Source organism: Hipposideros armiger, unplaced genomic scaffold (genome assembly GCF_001890085.2).
Source record: "Hipposideros armiger isolate ML-2016 unplaced genomic scaffold, ASM189008v1 scaffold_676, whole genome shotgun sequence".
NCBI lineage: Eukaryota > Metazoa > Chordata > Mammalia > Chiroptera > Hipposideridae > Hipposideros > Hipposideros armiger.
In genome coordinates, this window is record NW_017732026.1 from 541,260 (window position 1) to 557,306 (window position 16,047).

Below are 16,047 nucleotides of genomic sequence, written 5' to 3' on the forward strand. Positions count from 1 at the left end.
GAACAATATTATCTTGGAGTTGGGAGGGAACAATGAACTGAGTTCCTCTGAAATCATCAGGAAGGGTATGTTTGCAGTTTTGGATTAACTTCTTGCAAGTATATTCCCCATTTATCTGCCTACCCCTCCATTGAATTCTGACACCTCTAGGACTTACAAACTGCTTAATTCTCTGCATTGTGAGATAAATGTCTTTAGGGAGCCTATGAATCATAGAAGATCAGTAAATTAGAATATTTGCTAAATATGACTCTGTGGTAATTAAGAGTCATAGCCTACCTAGAGGAGAAAAGAAAAAGACCTTAAAAGGATTTAAAGAGATTAAACATACAGGCACAAAGATAAAATGGTATTAATTAGCACCTGAAGAAAAGTACAATCAGATGAGCTAGGGGTGGTATGAATACCAATAATAAAATTGAGACAATGGATTATTAACCAAAAAGTTTTGTTTTTGTTTCTTTTTTGATGTATCATACAGGCTAATAACGCAAGGAATAAATGCTAAAAAAATACATAATTTGTGACCAGAGGGAAGATCTAATTAACCTGTATAAGAGAATGATCATTAAGGAACAGTCACATAACCCAATATTCATGGAAGTACTGAATGTCTATATCTAACTTAAATGCTTTGCCACTGGAGGCCTATACCCTTCCCCTACCTTCAAACAAAAGTGATACTTTACGATAAAGGAAACAAAGCTGAAAATGCATTTAATTTTTTTCTCCAAACTAATTTTATCAAAAATCAATTCACACTGACTTTAATCAGCAAACAATTAGCATACCCTCTCATCATTTCTAATTCCTGCTTTCTGCCTCCTGTCCTATCTCCTATTGAGGGTCTCTTTTCCACTGATTTCAGCAACTCTCAATGATTCCTTGGCTTCTTCTCTAGTATCCCTGAGGACCATCCAATTATGAAGTAATAGATACTGCTCTATACTGTTTATTAAACTTTTTCATAAGGGTTAGTATTAGCTCCCCTAAAGAAAATCATATTGTTAGAAAGTGAGCAAAGTATACTCAGCATTCCACAAGTGCTATCAATAGTTGCATTAAGAACAGGTGCTCCTCTAATATCTGTGAATTACCTGATTAGTTTAAAAACAAAATTGTCATTATTCTCTGTTAGTTAATAACCTAATTGATAAGGTACATAAGCTGGTTGATTTACTTTTCCCAAATAGATATATATCTATATAATCACTTCATGATTTACAATGACCAATTTCTGTTAATAAAAACATTAAACAACAGAAGTTTCCAGTTCATCTCTTCTACCTGACCATCCTGTAACACACATGAAATCTAAATGTTGATTCCAAATGTACAAGTAGGAATAAATAAGTAAAAATTTAAAAAAAGTAGCAAAGTAGCTGATGATTTGCTCATTGCTTTAATGTGTGTAGATCTAAGTCCTTCTCCTGTTTTGTCTGCATCATGAACTCATCTAATAGAAAATATATTGAAGCTTTTGTTTATATAAAACAGTGAGCAAATAACTGTGCACTGTTTTGCAGTGATATTTGATAGCTAGATATTGAACATTTGTAAAAGTTAACTCATTATCGCTTAATTAATAGGTAATCATAGCTAAATCAAACCTTAAGAGTACTGAATTTACCAGGAAGATGAAGTTCATATTCCTTTATAGGAGCAAAATCAAAACAATCAGTTATTTAAACACTGATAGGCTAAATAATGATTCTGGAGAGGAAAATGATATTGATAAAATCCTAAATTATAAAAGTAAAACATATTAACTCCAGCAAAAGACCAGTTTTAGAAAGGCTGCCTTCTGATTGATTCAGAAAGCAACAAAAGAGTTACAAAGTCAGAAAGAATGAAAAGTAAAGGGGGGAAAAAGTTAATAAGTTGTATTATAATATACATTAAAAAACTTCACATTTGTATGACTAATCTTACATAAAAAAATATTGGAAAAAATGTCCATCGTAAGGAATTATTATTCCTGGAAATACTTACTCATTTACTAAAAAGGATAAACAGGGAGGAAATGAAGCAAATGGTCACATGTGTATTTTCTAAAAATTATATACTGATTCTAATTCAGCCCTATTTCAGCCCTAACTTTTCACCTGAAAAGCTTTGCAAGTGATGGAGGTGGAAAAAAAAAAAAAAGAAAATATGTACACCTAAGGAGCATTCTTAACAATATTGAAATGCATAAAGTAATTAATTATTTATTACTTACAAAAGTCGTGTTTTCCAATAATAATGTGGTAGTATTTGTTTCTATATTCAGTTTAATGACATGTCCATTCTCGCTTTTATACACCACATCTGTATCTGCAACAACAAAGATATTAACAATAGATAAACACATTGATGAGGTAATATATTAACTGTAGAGGAGAAAATGGGCAAAATGAACAGACACATTAGAATAATCATTGTTAGCTTTTAATAACCTTAGCAGATTTCTATACTTGGCTCACATTAATCCTCTTCAATGATCAGGAAGTCCACCTAGCACATAGTCTATTGTGAAATGGTTAGTGAGGGCATCACTCAGAATCCTGGTTTAACAAATGAAAATTAATTAAAATATGGGGAATTGCAACCCATTCTGAGATGAGAAAGAAGGAACAAAGAGAAGTGCCTTCAGGTTCCCATGTAAGCTGTACCTGATTAATGGTCTAGTTAAATCTGCAGAAAGGGGGCCAGCGGAGTGGCACAATGGTTAAGAACTGGTTTGAGACGCCAGAGGGCCCCGGTTTGGATTCCACATATGAGGGCCAGTGACACTGCCCTCTACAGCTAAGATGCTGAACAACAGCTCAACCTGGAGCTGGGCTGCTGTGAGTTGTTGGCGTAGGTGTAGGCTGCAGCCCCTGCTGCAGAGGGTTGCCATGGGCTACCGTGTGTAGCCAGCAGCCAGGGAGAGCGGCCAGCAGTCGCAGTGAGCAGCCGTTCAGAAGCCCGCGACTGATCTGCCCATCCTGGGAAGTGCGCAATGATGGTGCCTTTGGGCCAGTGAAGCAACGTCTTCCACAACTAGACTGAAGAACAAAATGACAGCAACTTGCCTGTTAACCTTCCCCCAATTTCCCAGTGCTGTTCCCCTCCCCCAATTCCCCAATAAAAATCTTAAAAAAAAAATCTGCAGAAAGGGCTGCCAGTTAACCACAACTACACAATTGTAAGGCTACTCATGTGAAACCATCTTCATGAGGACTTTTTCACGTATCCAGTCCTATCACTGTTCAATTCCTACTCAACCTCTTTCTCCTCTGGGTTGAAATTTTGTCTCTGGTATTGTATCTGGCTTCTGTGATCATAGTTCAAAAGCTCTGAAACTGTTAGCATACCATTGTATTTACTTTGTCAACTTTAGAAGAATGATGTCTTCATTTAAAATAATTAAATTGCTTCTGGTTGGCAGTTGATTTTATATATGTTTGAGTTAAATTCAGCCACACTCATAAGGAAATTCAATCATCTTAGGAATACCTCAGACTAAAAATAACAACATGAGGGAAAACTGCCAGAGAGGAAACAAACCATATATATATATATATATATATATATATATTCACACGCGCACACACACACACACATATATATGCTCACACACACATATACATACATATATATGTATATATATATTTAGGTAAAAGGAGAGACATGCAATTAAAAGCAGTTTTAAGTGTTTTTATGTACATAATAATGATCTCCTTTCCAGTTTTACCCAGTAACATTTTTCATGGCATTGCACCTCCCAACCCCGTTGCTCATTCTTGGGAGAAAGGCAGTATTGAAGAAGATTGGGTCCACTATCTATAATAAATGAAGTTATATAAGTGGTTCTTCTCCCAGGGGATAAGCACACTACAGAATTCTAAATAGGAATGAAGTCTGTGGCTTAGGGAAAAAGAAGAGATTAGAGAGTGATTTTAATGGGAATGGTGGTCCCTCTTCAATGGGAGAGACAGAGTAACACATTGTTCCATGAGCGAAGAAACCCCAGGCAAGTGATAGATTGTAGTAGGGGTGGAATAAGGAAAATTAGTTTTTATTTCCCTTAGACCCAAAGTAGAAGGAAGTGAAGCTTGTTTGAGAAGATAAATAGTGCATTTAATATTTTTGAAGTAAATTTTGTTAGATAATTATTTAGACTTGAAAAAAGATGCAGGATTTGAGATTTATAAATGGCTTTAGATCTGCACGCCTGCAATTTTACTATTAGACTGTCAATGCTGCATTAGTAGGAGAAACTTCTTCTCAATCCAACTGTAACTCTCTAGATTAATATTTAATACAGATTTCTGCATACATTATTTTAAAAGCATCTAATAACTGCCATTATTAATTCTTCTTAATTTTTTCTGGTCTTTAAAATCTGGTCTTCTGGGTCTCATATTTATCCTACTCTACTATTTGAATTATAATCCCTAGTGGAATCCCTACAGTTTTGAAATTTCCATTATTGCATTAATAAATTACTTTCTGGAACTATATTTCAAAACTGTCACCTCATATTTTGTTTAATATTAGGTAATGAAATATGAGTGAATCAGATCAATGAGTAAAGTGCATTAACATGGAAGATTAAGGTAAGTGTACTTGAAACATACTTAAAACACAGCATTATGCATGTCTATATAGCACTTTGATTATATAACCTTTCTTTCTTTTTCAGCTCAATAAAAACTATGAGTTCAATTATCCTGAACACATATTCAATTCAGTCAGTTCTTTTAAATGAAAAGGTGTGACAAGATGTAGTAACTGTCTATCTAGGCTCTCTATCCTGAGCTCCAAGAATATATATTTTGGTGTCTATTCCTTTAAATGATTATTGTTGTCATTTCTGTCCAATCCCTTTTGCCAACAAAAGTAAAAACATAGTAGTATATCCTAGTTTAAATATTGTAGGTAACTGCAACCTTTTATTTTATATCTCCTTTACACATAGCAGCTAGTAAAACACTTTGCATTACAGTTCTCAGTTTGCCATTGAAACTGAGAACTGGGATTCCTGCATGCACCTCGGCTGTTATTACCAAGAATGATACTGACATACATCCATAAGATTTTACTTCTGGTTTTTGAAAGTTCTTGCCCATGAAATCAAGGGTGTAAATCAGTACAAATGCTCAGTTTTTTTCAGGATCTTGCTGAAAATTAATTTATCTGAAACATATGTCCTTAAAACTGAGCAAATTTTTAAATTTTCAAACAACTGTTTACTTACTACTTGCTTCGAGATGTTTACCTCTCTGTGTCCAAAAATCTTAATCTATTACATCCTGAAATGTGCCCACCTCCAGCCAGACCCTCATTGAAAGAGCTGTTTTAAACACTCAAGGCTATTTCCTCAGCCCTATATATGTCTCCCCGCAACCTTGCCATCCCTTTCTTCTGGATATTCCAAGACTGCCAAAATATTGTCATCCCTGACTCAATATGTAATAAACTCAGCTTTTCTTAGCAGGTTATTTTGGAGGTCTTCTGGGAAGTTGACAGTTGACACAATTCACCTTCCATGTATAATCACTAAAAAGTCACATTATTGGTTATTGTTGATGTTTTTGATAAAGTATGCATTTAATGTTTAGATAAGTTGCTTTCAATATTCCAATATTAAATCTATTTATCTATCTATCATCTAGCTAAAGGGAGAGTTTTCAAAAAGTGAAAAAAAATCAATTATTTGAAACATTTTAATCTAAGTATGATCTTCATTTCTTAAAAATACCTATTTTTGGCCATGTTAACCATGTTGATTCTTCCAATTCATGAACATGGAATATCCTTCCATTTCTTTGAGTCTTCTTCAATTTCTTTTAATAATGGTTTGCAGTTTTCAGTGTATTGATCCTTCAGATCCTTTGCTAAGTTTATTCTTGGGTAATTTATTATTTTTGTTGCAATTGCAAAAAAGTTTTTTTTTTTCCATTCCTTTTTCGGAAATTTCATTGTTAGTAAATAGGGACACAATGGATTTTTGTACATTGATTTTGTATCCTGCAACTTTACTGTATTTGTTTATTGTTTCTAATAGTTATTTTGGTGGAATCTTTAGGGTCTTCTGTATAAAAAAATCATGTCATCTGCAAAAGGTGAGAATTTGACTTCTTCATTCTCAATTTGGATGGCTTTTCTTTTTTTCTCTTGCCTGATTGCTCTGGCTAGGACTTCTAACACCATGTTGAATAACAGTGGTAAAAAGGGGTATCCTTGTCTTGTTCCTGATTATAGAGGAAAAGCTTTCAGTTTTTCACCATTAAGTATGATATTACCTGAGGGTTTGTCTCATATGGCCTTTATTATGTTGAGGTACTTTCCTTCTATCACCCAAAGTGATATAAATATTTAATGCAAATCCCATCAAAATCCCAATGGCATTTTTTAATATAATAGAACAAAAAAAAATAATCAGGTATGTAAGGAATCCTGAATAATCCCGAATAGTCAAAGCAATCCTGAGAAAAAAGAACAAGGCCACAGGTATAACACTCCCTGACTTCAATTTATACTACAAAACAACAATAATCAAAACAGCAGAAAAAAAACAACACACAGACCAGTGGAATAGAACTGAGAGTTCAGAAACCCACACATATATGGGCAGATAATTATCAACAAAGAAGCCAAAATTATCAACAATAGACAAAAGAAAGCCTCTTCAACAAATGGTGCTGGGAAATTGGAAAGTCATATGCAAAAGAATGAAACTAGACTGCTGTTACCATCTACAAAACTGAACTCAAAATGGATCAAAGACCTAAATAGATGATCTGAAATAATAAACTGCATACAAGAAAGCATAGGTGCTAGATTTATGGACCTTAGGTTCACAGAGGATTTTATGAATTTGACATCAAAGTCAAGGAAAGTAAAAGAAAAAAATAAATGAATGGAACTATAACAAACTAAAAAGATCCTGAAGAGCAAAAGAAACCATTAACAAAACAAAGAGGATCCAATGAATGAGAGAATATATTTACAAACAGCACATCCGATAAAGGGCTAATATCTAAAATATATAAAGAACTCATACAATACAACAATAACAACAAAAGCAATCCAATTCAAAAATGGGCAGAGGACCTAAACATACACTTCTCCCAAAAAGATATACAAATGGCCAACAGATATATGAAAAGATGCTCAAGTTCTCTAGCTATTAGGGAAAAGCAAATAAAAGCACAATGAGATACCACCTCACACCTATTAGAATGGCTATTACCAACAAGACAATAACAAGTGTTGGAAAGGTTGTGGAAACAAAGGAACCTTTATACACTGCTTGTGGAAATGTAAATCCATACAGCCACTATGGAAAACAGTATGAAGTTTCCTCAAAAACTTAAGAATAGAATTAACATATGACCCAGCAATCCCTCTTCTGGGTATCTACCAAAAAATCTGAAAACATTTATCCATAAACATATATGTACCCTATGTTCATTGCAGCATTATTCACAGTGGCCGAATCACAGAAATAACAAAAGTATCCTTCCATAGATGATTGGATAAAAAAAGATGTGGTAGATATATACAATGGAATATTACAAACAAGATAAACATACAAACAAAAACTCATAGACAGACAATAGTGATTATCAGAGGGTAACCAGGGGGTAATAGAAGAGGGTAAAGGGGGTCAAATATGTGGTGATGAAAAGAGAACTGACTCTGGGTGGTGAGCACACAGTGTGATATACAGATGATGTCTTACAGAACTGTACATTTGAAACCTATACAATTTTACTAACCAATATCAGCCCAATAAATTTAGTAATTATTTTATTTAAATCTATTTTGGGTATATCTAAAATAAAAATTCTATGACATTTTTATTAATTTGCACTCAAACAATAAACTGAGCATTCTAAATATGGTGAAGCAAAACAATGAAATGATTATCACAGAAAATGCTCAAATGAATTTAGGAAGGATTTGTTAAATATCAAGTGAGGATTTGATAATTAATTAAATATATCAATGGCAAATCTAGAATGTTGAGCTAATCATAACTGAAACACAGAGGCTCCTCATTGATCTTTCTGAAGACACTGCTTACAACTATGCAAAACTTCCCTCACTTTGTAAAAGGCCCCAAGCTCCATATATTTATCTGAGAAAATTGAAGTCACTAGAAATGCCTTTATTGTCCTATTTGTTTAGCTCAAAATCTTGTTCCATACACACTCTTCTTTCTCCCCAGGCCTATGGAAAGAGGCAATCTTTCTCCTTAGCAAAACAAAAGCTGTTTTCTAACCAAATCAATATGCTACAAACACTTACATATCTTGTATTTCTGCTACCTCTTGCCATATAATTGTACATTTCATCGTGTATATATTGCTTCTCAATAATCATCATCATCATCATCATCATCATAATCACCTTCATTCAGCTCTTTTGCTCTCTCCCAGGATGTTCCCTTTCACAATAAGGCTTAATAAATCTTTTGTATATGGGGTTTTTGCCGAATTTTGTGTGTCTGCCATACATGTTATTCTCCATATCCCCCTGCAGTGTAACTCCACTCTTCACTCTCCTGAAATTGCAAACTTCCAACATCACCATGACCTGCAATAACCAAACCCACTGTGCGCTTCCACCACACTTAACTACACATCACTTGACTTCACAGTGGGTGACAATTATAAACAGAAGAATTTTGAAATCCTCTTCCCTTGACTTTAAACCATTACCTTGCCCTGGAATTTTCTTCACAAATTTTTATATTCACTCATCCAATTGCTATCAAAACAAAGACATCCTTCAAGCTGAATTTTGAGATTTACTTTTTTCTTCCAGCCACTATTCTCTGAGTGGCCCTTTCTACTCAGACCTTCCTATAGATTCTTAAACTTTCAACTCAAGTCCCAACCTCTCCCATATGCCAGTTTTATATTTCCAATTCTATATTAGACCACATAAATGTCTTACACATACATACAACTCAGTAGACTAAAATTAAATTCCTTATATTTTTTACTACACCCTTCTTCAAAATTCCATTCTCTCTCTCTCTCCTCTCTCTCTCTCTCTCTCTCTCTCTCTCTCTCTCACACACACACACACACACACACACACACACACACACACACACACAAAGCCTGCCAATTAAGTTTGTAAACTTGTTGCAACAATGTTGCTAACATTTTTTATATCAGAGGGATTATTCATTATGAATTTGTAACAACTGCACAAACAGTTAACCAAGTTTACTATTTGGAAGTGCTGAAAAGGCTGAGTGAAAAAGTTAGGCGACCTGAGCTTTTCCCCAACAATTCATGGCTCTTGCATCACGACAATGCACCAGCTCACACGGCACTGTCTGTGAGGGAGTTTTTAGCCAGTAAACAAATAACTGCATTGGAACACCCTCCCTACTCACCTGATCTGGCCCCCAATGACTTCTTTCTTTACCTGAAGATAAAGGAAATATTCAAAGGGAGACATTTTGATGACATTCAGGACATCAAGGGTAATACGACGACAGCTCTGAAGGCCATTCCAGAAAAAGAGATCCAAAATTGCTTTGAAGAGTGGACTAGGTGCTGGTGTTGGTGCATAGCTTCCCAAGGGGAGTACTTCAAAGGTGTCTGTAGTGATATTCAGCAGTGAGGTATGTAGCACTTTTTCTAGGGTGAGTTTGTGAATTTAATTGTCCTACCATGTGTGTGTATACAAACTCATGTTCATGACACCTTCTCTCTCTTCATCTCCTATATTAATAATGTTTTTTTAAAAAACCTCTCACTTGAAAGGTTATTTTAGTTTCAATAATCACTATGCCTCTAGTTTATTCCCATAACAAGCTTAACACATTCTCCACAACACTTCATATTCTATCATAGGCTCCAGAAAGACTCATGACTCCTTAATAATAAAATATAAAATCAAAGGCTGGCACTTAGGTTACTCACTGTGTGGCTTTAATATATATTTCCATAGTATTATCTCCTGACATCCCATAAAATCACCTAGACCTTCTGTTGTTAACCGTTGTCCACATATCACATACTTCACACCCACCACTTCAATTTGTTTATGACACCCACTAACACCCACTAATAAATGCTCAGGTGCTGTACAGACTTTTCATCTTTTTCAAAGCATTTTTCATTCCCAAAACCTCTAAAGGCCTCACTGAATCTCTCTTTTCTGAACTCCTATACAAGTCATTTAATACATAATCATATAATTCCTTTCACAAATTTTACTGTCTATTTTTATTTAGTTTTGATGTGTTTGTTTTGGATTTTAATTACTTTATAAACTGAAGAAAGGGCCCATTACTTGTTACTTTCAGGACTGAAACTATCCACATCCCCATATCTACTGTCTTCATTAATAGGAGTGTACTATTCAACTGTCTGTGATAATATGACTTTAATATTTCAGCAAAGTCTTGCCAGGAAGATGATGCTGCAAATAACTTCATCACTTTTTTTTTCAGGAACACTCTGAAAACCTATTTACTTGAAAAATGGACTACTCAACCAATGCTCACTAATGTAAATATCTCCTTCTCAGAACAATGCATAGCTCAATGAAACGACTGTTCAATATTCAAGAGCTTCTCTCTCCCAAACCCTCACCTTCCGGAATTCACTAATCCTAAACACTTACAGCACAAACATCACCCAGTCCTGATCAACACTGCTTATTGAAACATCTGTCAAACTAGATCCAAAAATACCTTATAAGCATCCCTCCTTTGCTCTTCCCTTTCCATAAACTGCTCACTCTCAGTCAAGACATTGATCTCCATTTCCAAGTGAGCAATAAACTCAGCTGTACTTTATCACATTTAACAGGTTATTTGGTTGATATTTTGGGGGAACCAGCCTTCAGCCATTTGTACCTTCTACAGTGTATGATATGGCACCTGTCCCATTGAAGGAGGATCTCCACCTATAATTTTCTCTGCTACAAGATTAAGTCATTTTGCTCCATTTATCATTCACATTTCACTTTTTTTCAATTATAACTTTATTTAGAAATACATTTATTACTACTGACAGACTCCCTCTTTGACTAAAACGTAATCAGTTTCCTCTGATCCCCCTTCTCTACAAGGCCTCAACCTTGGCCTACCTTTAGCAAGAATCTTGTAAGTCAGTTTAGCGAGAATCCCTCCACCCTTCATATGTCCTCTTAGTAATTTCTCATCTACTGCCCCCCCTCACTCAGCTCCTTTGCTATAAATTCCCAGGAATCTTTGCTGCACTCAGAGTTGAATTCAGTCTCTCTCCCCCATTGCATATAACAGTCTCTCCCCTGTTATAATAGTCTTAAATTAAGTCTTCCTTACCAGTGTCAGAATAATCATTCTCTAAAACAATCTTGGAAATCTAAACTTAGGTAACCTACTTTTATAATATTACAGAACTAAATTAAAATTATGTATTATATAAGTTAATATAAATTCATCATATTAATTAAATTAATATAAATGATACATTTTAATGATTTAATTGAAATATAAAAATAAAACATTCATATAATTTTAATAACATATATAAATTAATATAATATAAATTATAATAAATTATATATAGATACAGATAGAGATTATAGAGATAAAGATAGAAATAATGGAAAGAGATAGAGATAGATAGATGGGGGGGAGAGAGAGAGAGAGAGAGAGAGAGAGAGTGTTAGTTTGATCTGCTAGATCAGGATTTGAAAAACTCTGGCTATGATTGTGGTGCAAATTCTCACTCACCAAATTTGGCCCATGGCCATGTTTATTCATTTATAGCTATATCTATCTATATCTATATCTATATCTATATCTATATCTACATCTATATCTATATCTATGGCTGTTTTCCTACTACCAAAGCAGATTAGAGTAATTACAAGAGATACCTTATAGCTCACAAACCCTGGTCCTTTAAATAAAAACTCTGCTAAATTCTGTGTTAGACTATTAAATTGTTTGCCTCATTCAAAGAAAATATTTTTTACTTACTATATTTATAAATATTCATCACTGATTTTGTAATGTTCTTTTTATCCCCAAAATTTCTATATACTCAAAGGATTTTTGTTTTCCAAAACTCTTTCTCAAAGCATGAGCAATATACTTGCCTTTAAATGATTTGAATCCTTATAAATATTAAAAGATAGGTTTACAAAATAAATGCATTTTGTGTGTGTGTGAAATTAAAGAAACCAGAATAAAGATCATTTTTATAAAGTAACCAGAATAAAGGTCACCTTAATTTAAAAGTCATCATAACTAATAATCATAATTAATTCATATGGACATGTCAGTTCTATAAATGGCACTTCCTGTGATGGAGCCCTTTTTAGCCTCAATAATAGAGCAGTTTATGTCCATTCAACTAATGATGCTTTTTTGATTTTTAGCTAAAATGTGAATAGCAGCAATTTTCACATGATCATTTCATTCTTCAAATTTGCCATAAAATTCACATAAGAGGAAAATAAAACATCTTGTCTAGAATTTCAAATATCTCTTCCCACCGGCAGGTGTGTTTGCACAGCAGTAGCGTAAGTACCACTGTAACTGGTTTTTAATTTTCTTCAGTGAAAGCCTCAGAAATCACTAGGGCTTTACCAAAAACTGTCTTAACCTCAGAGGCTTATACTCAATTATCTCTGCTGGTGGTCCAGTCCACTGAAGTCAGTAGGCAAAGGGAAGACATAAACAGAGCCACTTCTTCCCTTCACTGAGCATCTCATGCAAAATGAACATAAATGTTGGTTGGATTTCCATTATCCTCAAGGTCTAGATATCTACACTGCAGAGACACATGCAGAGAATAGAGCACATTTTAAAGTAACATGTAAACTATAAAATATAGAGAAAAAATAAGAGGCCAGGCAAAGATCTAAGTCACTCCTCCTCTAATTTTGTTTTTGTTTCAGTCAGACACTAAGTTGTCATCATTTTTTTTTTCTCCTTCTGAAGAGATTCAACTGGGCTGATCTCAGCCACCAAATGTACTTTTGGAGGATGGCCAGGCCACCAGGAATTCTATACAAGATGAGAGGTGTTTTTCTGTTTTGTTTTGTTTTAACTTTGGGCTTTCACTCCTATAAGGCACCTTCACTGCTTGGTATCTGAAGATACCATCTGGCCCTCAACATATTGCCTGGTGATTTGTCTGTTGCTATGAATAATAAACTCTCTGTGTCTTTGACTCAAAGGCCATATATATTTGCAAGTAGGATGAAAACTCAGACTCTTCACAGCTACTCACTTAAAAGCTAATCTTCCTCATTTCAAAACATCTCCCCATTTTCTCTTAAGGTTTTAATTTCAATATTAATTTCTATGTCACTAATAAAATGGCCTCAAAGTGCACAGTGACATTCCATTAACTTAATCATAAATCAAATAAACTTTCATCAAACTTTTAAATTAGAAACTCAAAATATACAGTAACTCATCACATCCAATTTGTGCTTTCATCCTACATCATTGACTACCATTTAAAGCTCTGAATTCTATTTAAGAACTGATATGTGCAGACTTAACCATTAATCACTTAGCTATTTTGTCATCCTCCTTGGATTCTTCCTGGCCAGTCCATGCACATTACTAAATTTCCATTAATTATTGACATTGTACCACTAACGGGTATATTTACTCTCTAATATCTCTGATAAGGCTGTGCCCTTCTTTATCAAGATACAATTTCTTGCCATTGGTCTTTTGGTTGAATGGACAGCTCAACCTATTATCTTTTCCAGCTCATCTTAAGTATATTTTCTTATCCTATGAAAATGTTTTTCTTGTCATGCTTAATATCAGCATACTCAAGATGACAAAACAAAACAACCCATATGGGATCAAAGATGCTAACTTTGTGCTAACTTTCTGATTAAAAAGTAATATGTATCATTGCAGAAAATTTGTATAATAATAACATGTCAAGGAAAAATAACCGAAAATTTTAATGTGTTATTTTTATAAAACTCACAGTTAAGATCTCAATGGTATATCTCTTTAACTTATCTTAAAATTTTGGATTAGCCATTATAACCCATTATTAAAAATTCTTCATTGGCTATTTCAAATGCCTAACACTTTGATCCCAAATAGATGATAAATAAAGAAAAATAAATTGAAACATGACAATAGAAAATATAGAAGAGAAAAAGTGGCAATATTAAAATGAAGAAAAAAGGAAAGGCAGATGTTGTAGCCCTGAAAATAGTTTCACAAAACAACACTGAGAGATTTTGTTGTCTGATAAAATACTTCATACATCCAAACAACAGATGCTGCGACTCTTCAAATGCATAATAGCATACCTTTATCAATTTCTGTGTTTTTCAATTAAATCTCTGAAGACTAAATTGATCACTGCATTCTAAGATGTATATAATTGAACCATAAGGTAAGACTTAATTGAATAGAAAATTGACTTGGTTGAATAAAACAGAAGTATTGCATTGATTTAAATAGAAATAACATTGAAATAAGCAACAGAGGAATGATTAAAAATTCACATACTCAAAGACAATCAGACCCTGGGATGAATAATGAAAATATAAAATAAAGGAAAATACTTATAGGATGATTACCAGTGTCAGAAAATTGTAGTTAGCTCTATGGGTAAGTTCAGTAGAAATTAGGTAATAACTTTGGGCAGTAGGTTTTTGTTTTTAAGTTTGGATGAAATTGTTTTTCAAGCATATATAGGCTTTTTAAAAACACAGTGTTAAAGTTCATGAGAATAACTCAGTTGGTTAAAGAAAAATGCTGATGAGTCTAAGTAGTGTAATGGGTTTAATAATATCTGTCATATGTCTAGGATGTAACTTATTTAACTATAAATAGTTATTAGACAAATTGATATTCTTAAAAGATTGATCAGATAAGGATGCATGGATAAGTCATTTTGTTACCATTTTCTATTTCAGGGTAGGAGCTGGGAGAAAATGAAAAGGACTATTTCTGTTTCAAGTGTCAAAAGCCCAACCCAAATGGACTTAACCCAAAAAAGGATTGTACTGGACATCTGGCTTCAGGTACGACTTGATGCAGGGCCTCAAATTAATCCATCAAGGTCATGGGTGCTATCTCATAGTTTTCTTTTCGATGGCACCATTCAGACAGGCTTTACAATCAAAAGATGACTATAGCCTCTCTTTCAAGCCCCACAGGAAAAATTAAGATTCTCTTTTGAGGAGTCTCAGTGAGAGATGCATTGCTCTCAGTGGTTCTGATTGGGTCAGGTAAGCATTCTGGCCCTGGATGTCAGGGGTATGCAATGTACTAACAGGCACAGGACTACATCTCATGTCCAGTCCTGCTGAGGACTGGGTATGTGCTGGGTTTTAAGAAAGAAATTTTGTGGGTAGTAAAAAAGGGTCAAGTTTGGCCAAGCAAATAGACAACAGATTTACACAGTGTATGTGCACTGATCATGACTGATTTTAATTATGGTTTTATTTACAACAAAAACAATGCCTCTCCAAACTTACCATATATTGACATTTCATCATGCAGGAAAGTGCAGCACAATTAATTATAAGTGTGTGTTTTGTGTGTATGTGTGTGCATGTGTGTGTGTGTGTATGTGTGTGTGTGTGTGTGTGTGTGTAACAGGTACTTGGTGGCAGGAGAATGGACTCATAAAAGGAAATATAAATAACTATTAAAATTCTGAGAAAATTTCCAGTTTGTTTGGGGTCCTGCTGTATTACCGATTTATGCTTCCACTACAGAAAAAATGATTTCAACTGAAATAATAAGACTTTTGTGGCCCTTTGGGGAAGCTTGCCAGGAGGAATGTGTGCTTTTGGCAGGATGTGTAGTCAGAGATTCATTCTCCTGAGAGGGGGGAAAACATGTTAGCAGTTGATCATTCTGGGACTGCTGAGGAGATGTAGATGCATGCCCTGGAAGAATCACAAATATCCATCAAAATCTTAAGTCTACTGTTGAGTTGTTAAGAGTTATCAGATTTGCCAAAAACCAGACTGAATCTACCAATAAGTCTTGGCAATAAGAATAAACTCTAAACATACTATATAAAATCAATAATTTTGTGGTATAAAATCATCACG

General features: G+C 34.2%; 1 protein-coding gene across 1 annotated transcript in view; it reads right to left on the reverse strand.

Annotated features, from left to right (window-relative positions):
• Positions 1–16,047, reverse strand: part of DPP10 (dipeptidyl peptidase like 10) — a 521,286-nt gene that overhangs the window by 338,660 nt on the left and 166,579 nt on the right. Inside the window, exon 3 of the mRNA XM_019626422.1 lies at positions 2,222–2,316. Coding sequence (XP_019481967.1) covers positions 2,222–2,316 — 95 coding nt within the window. The remainder of the gene's footprint in view (positions 1–2,221; positions 2,317–16,047) is intronic.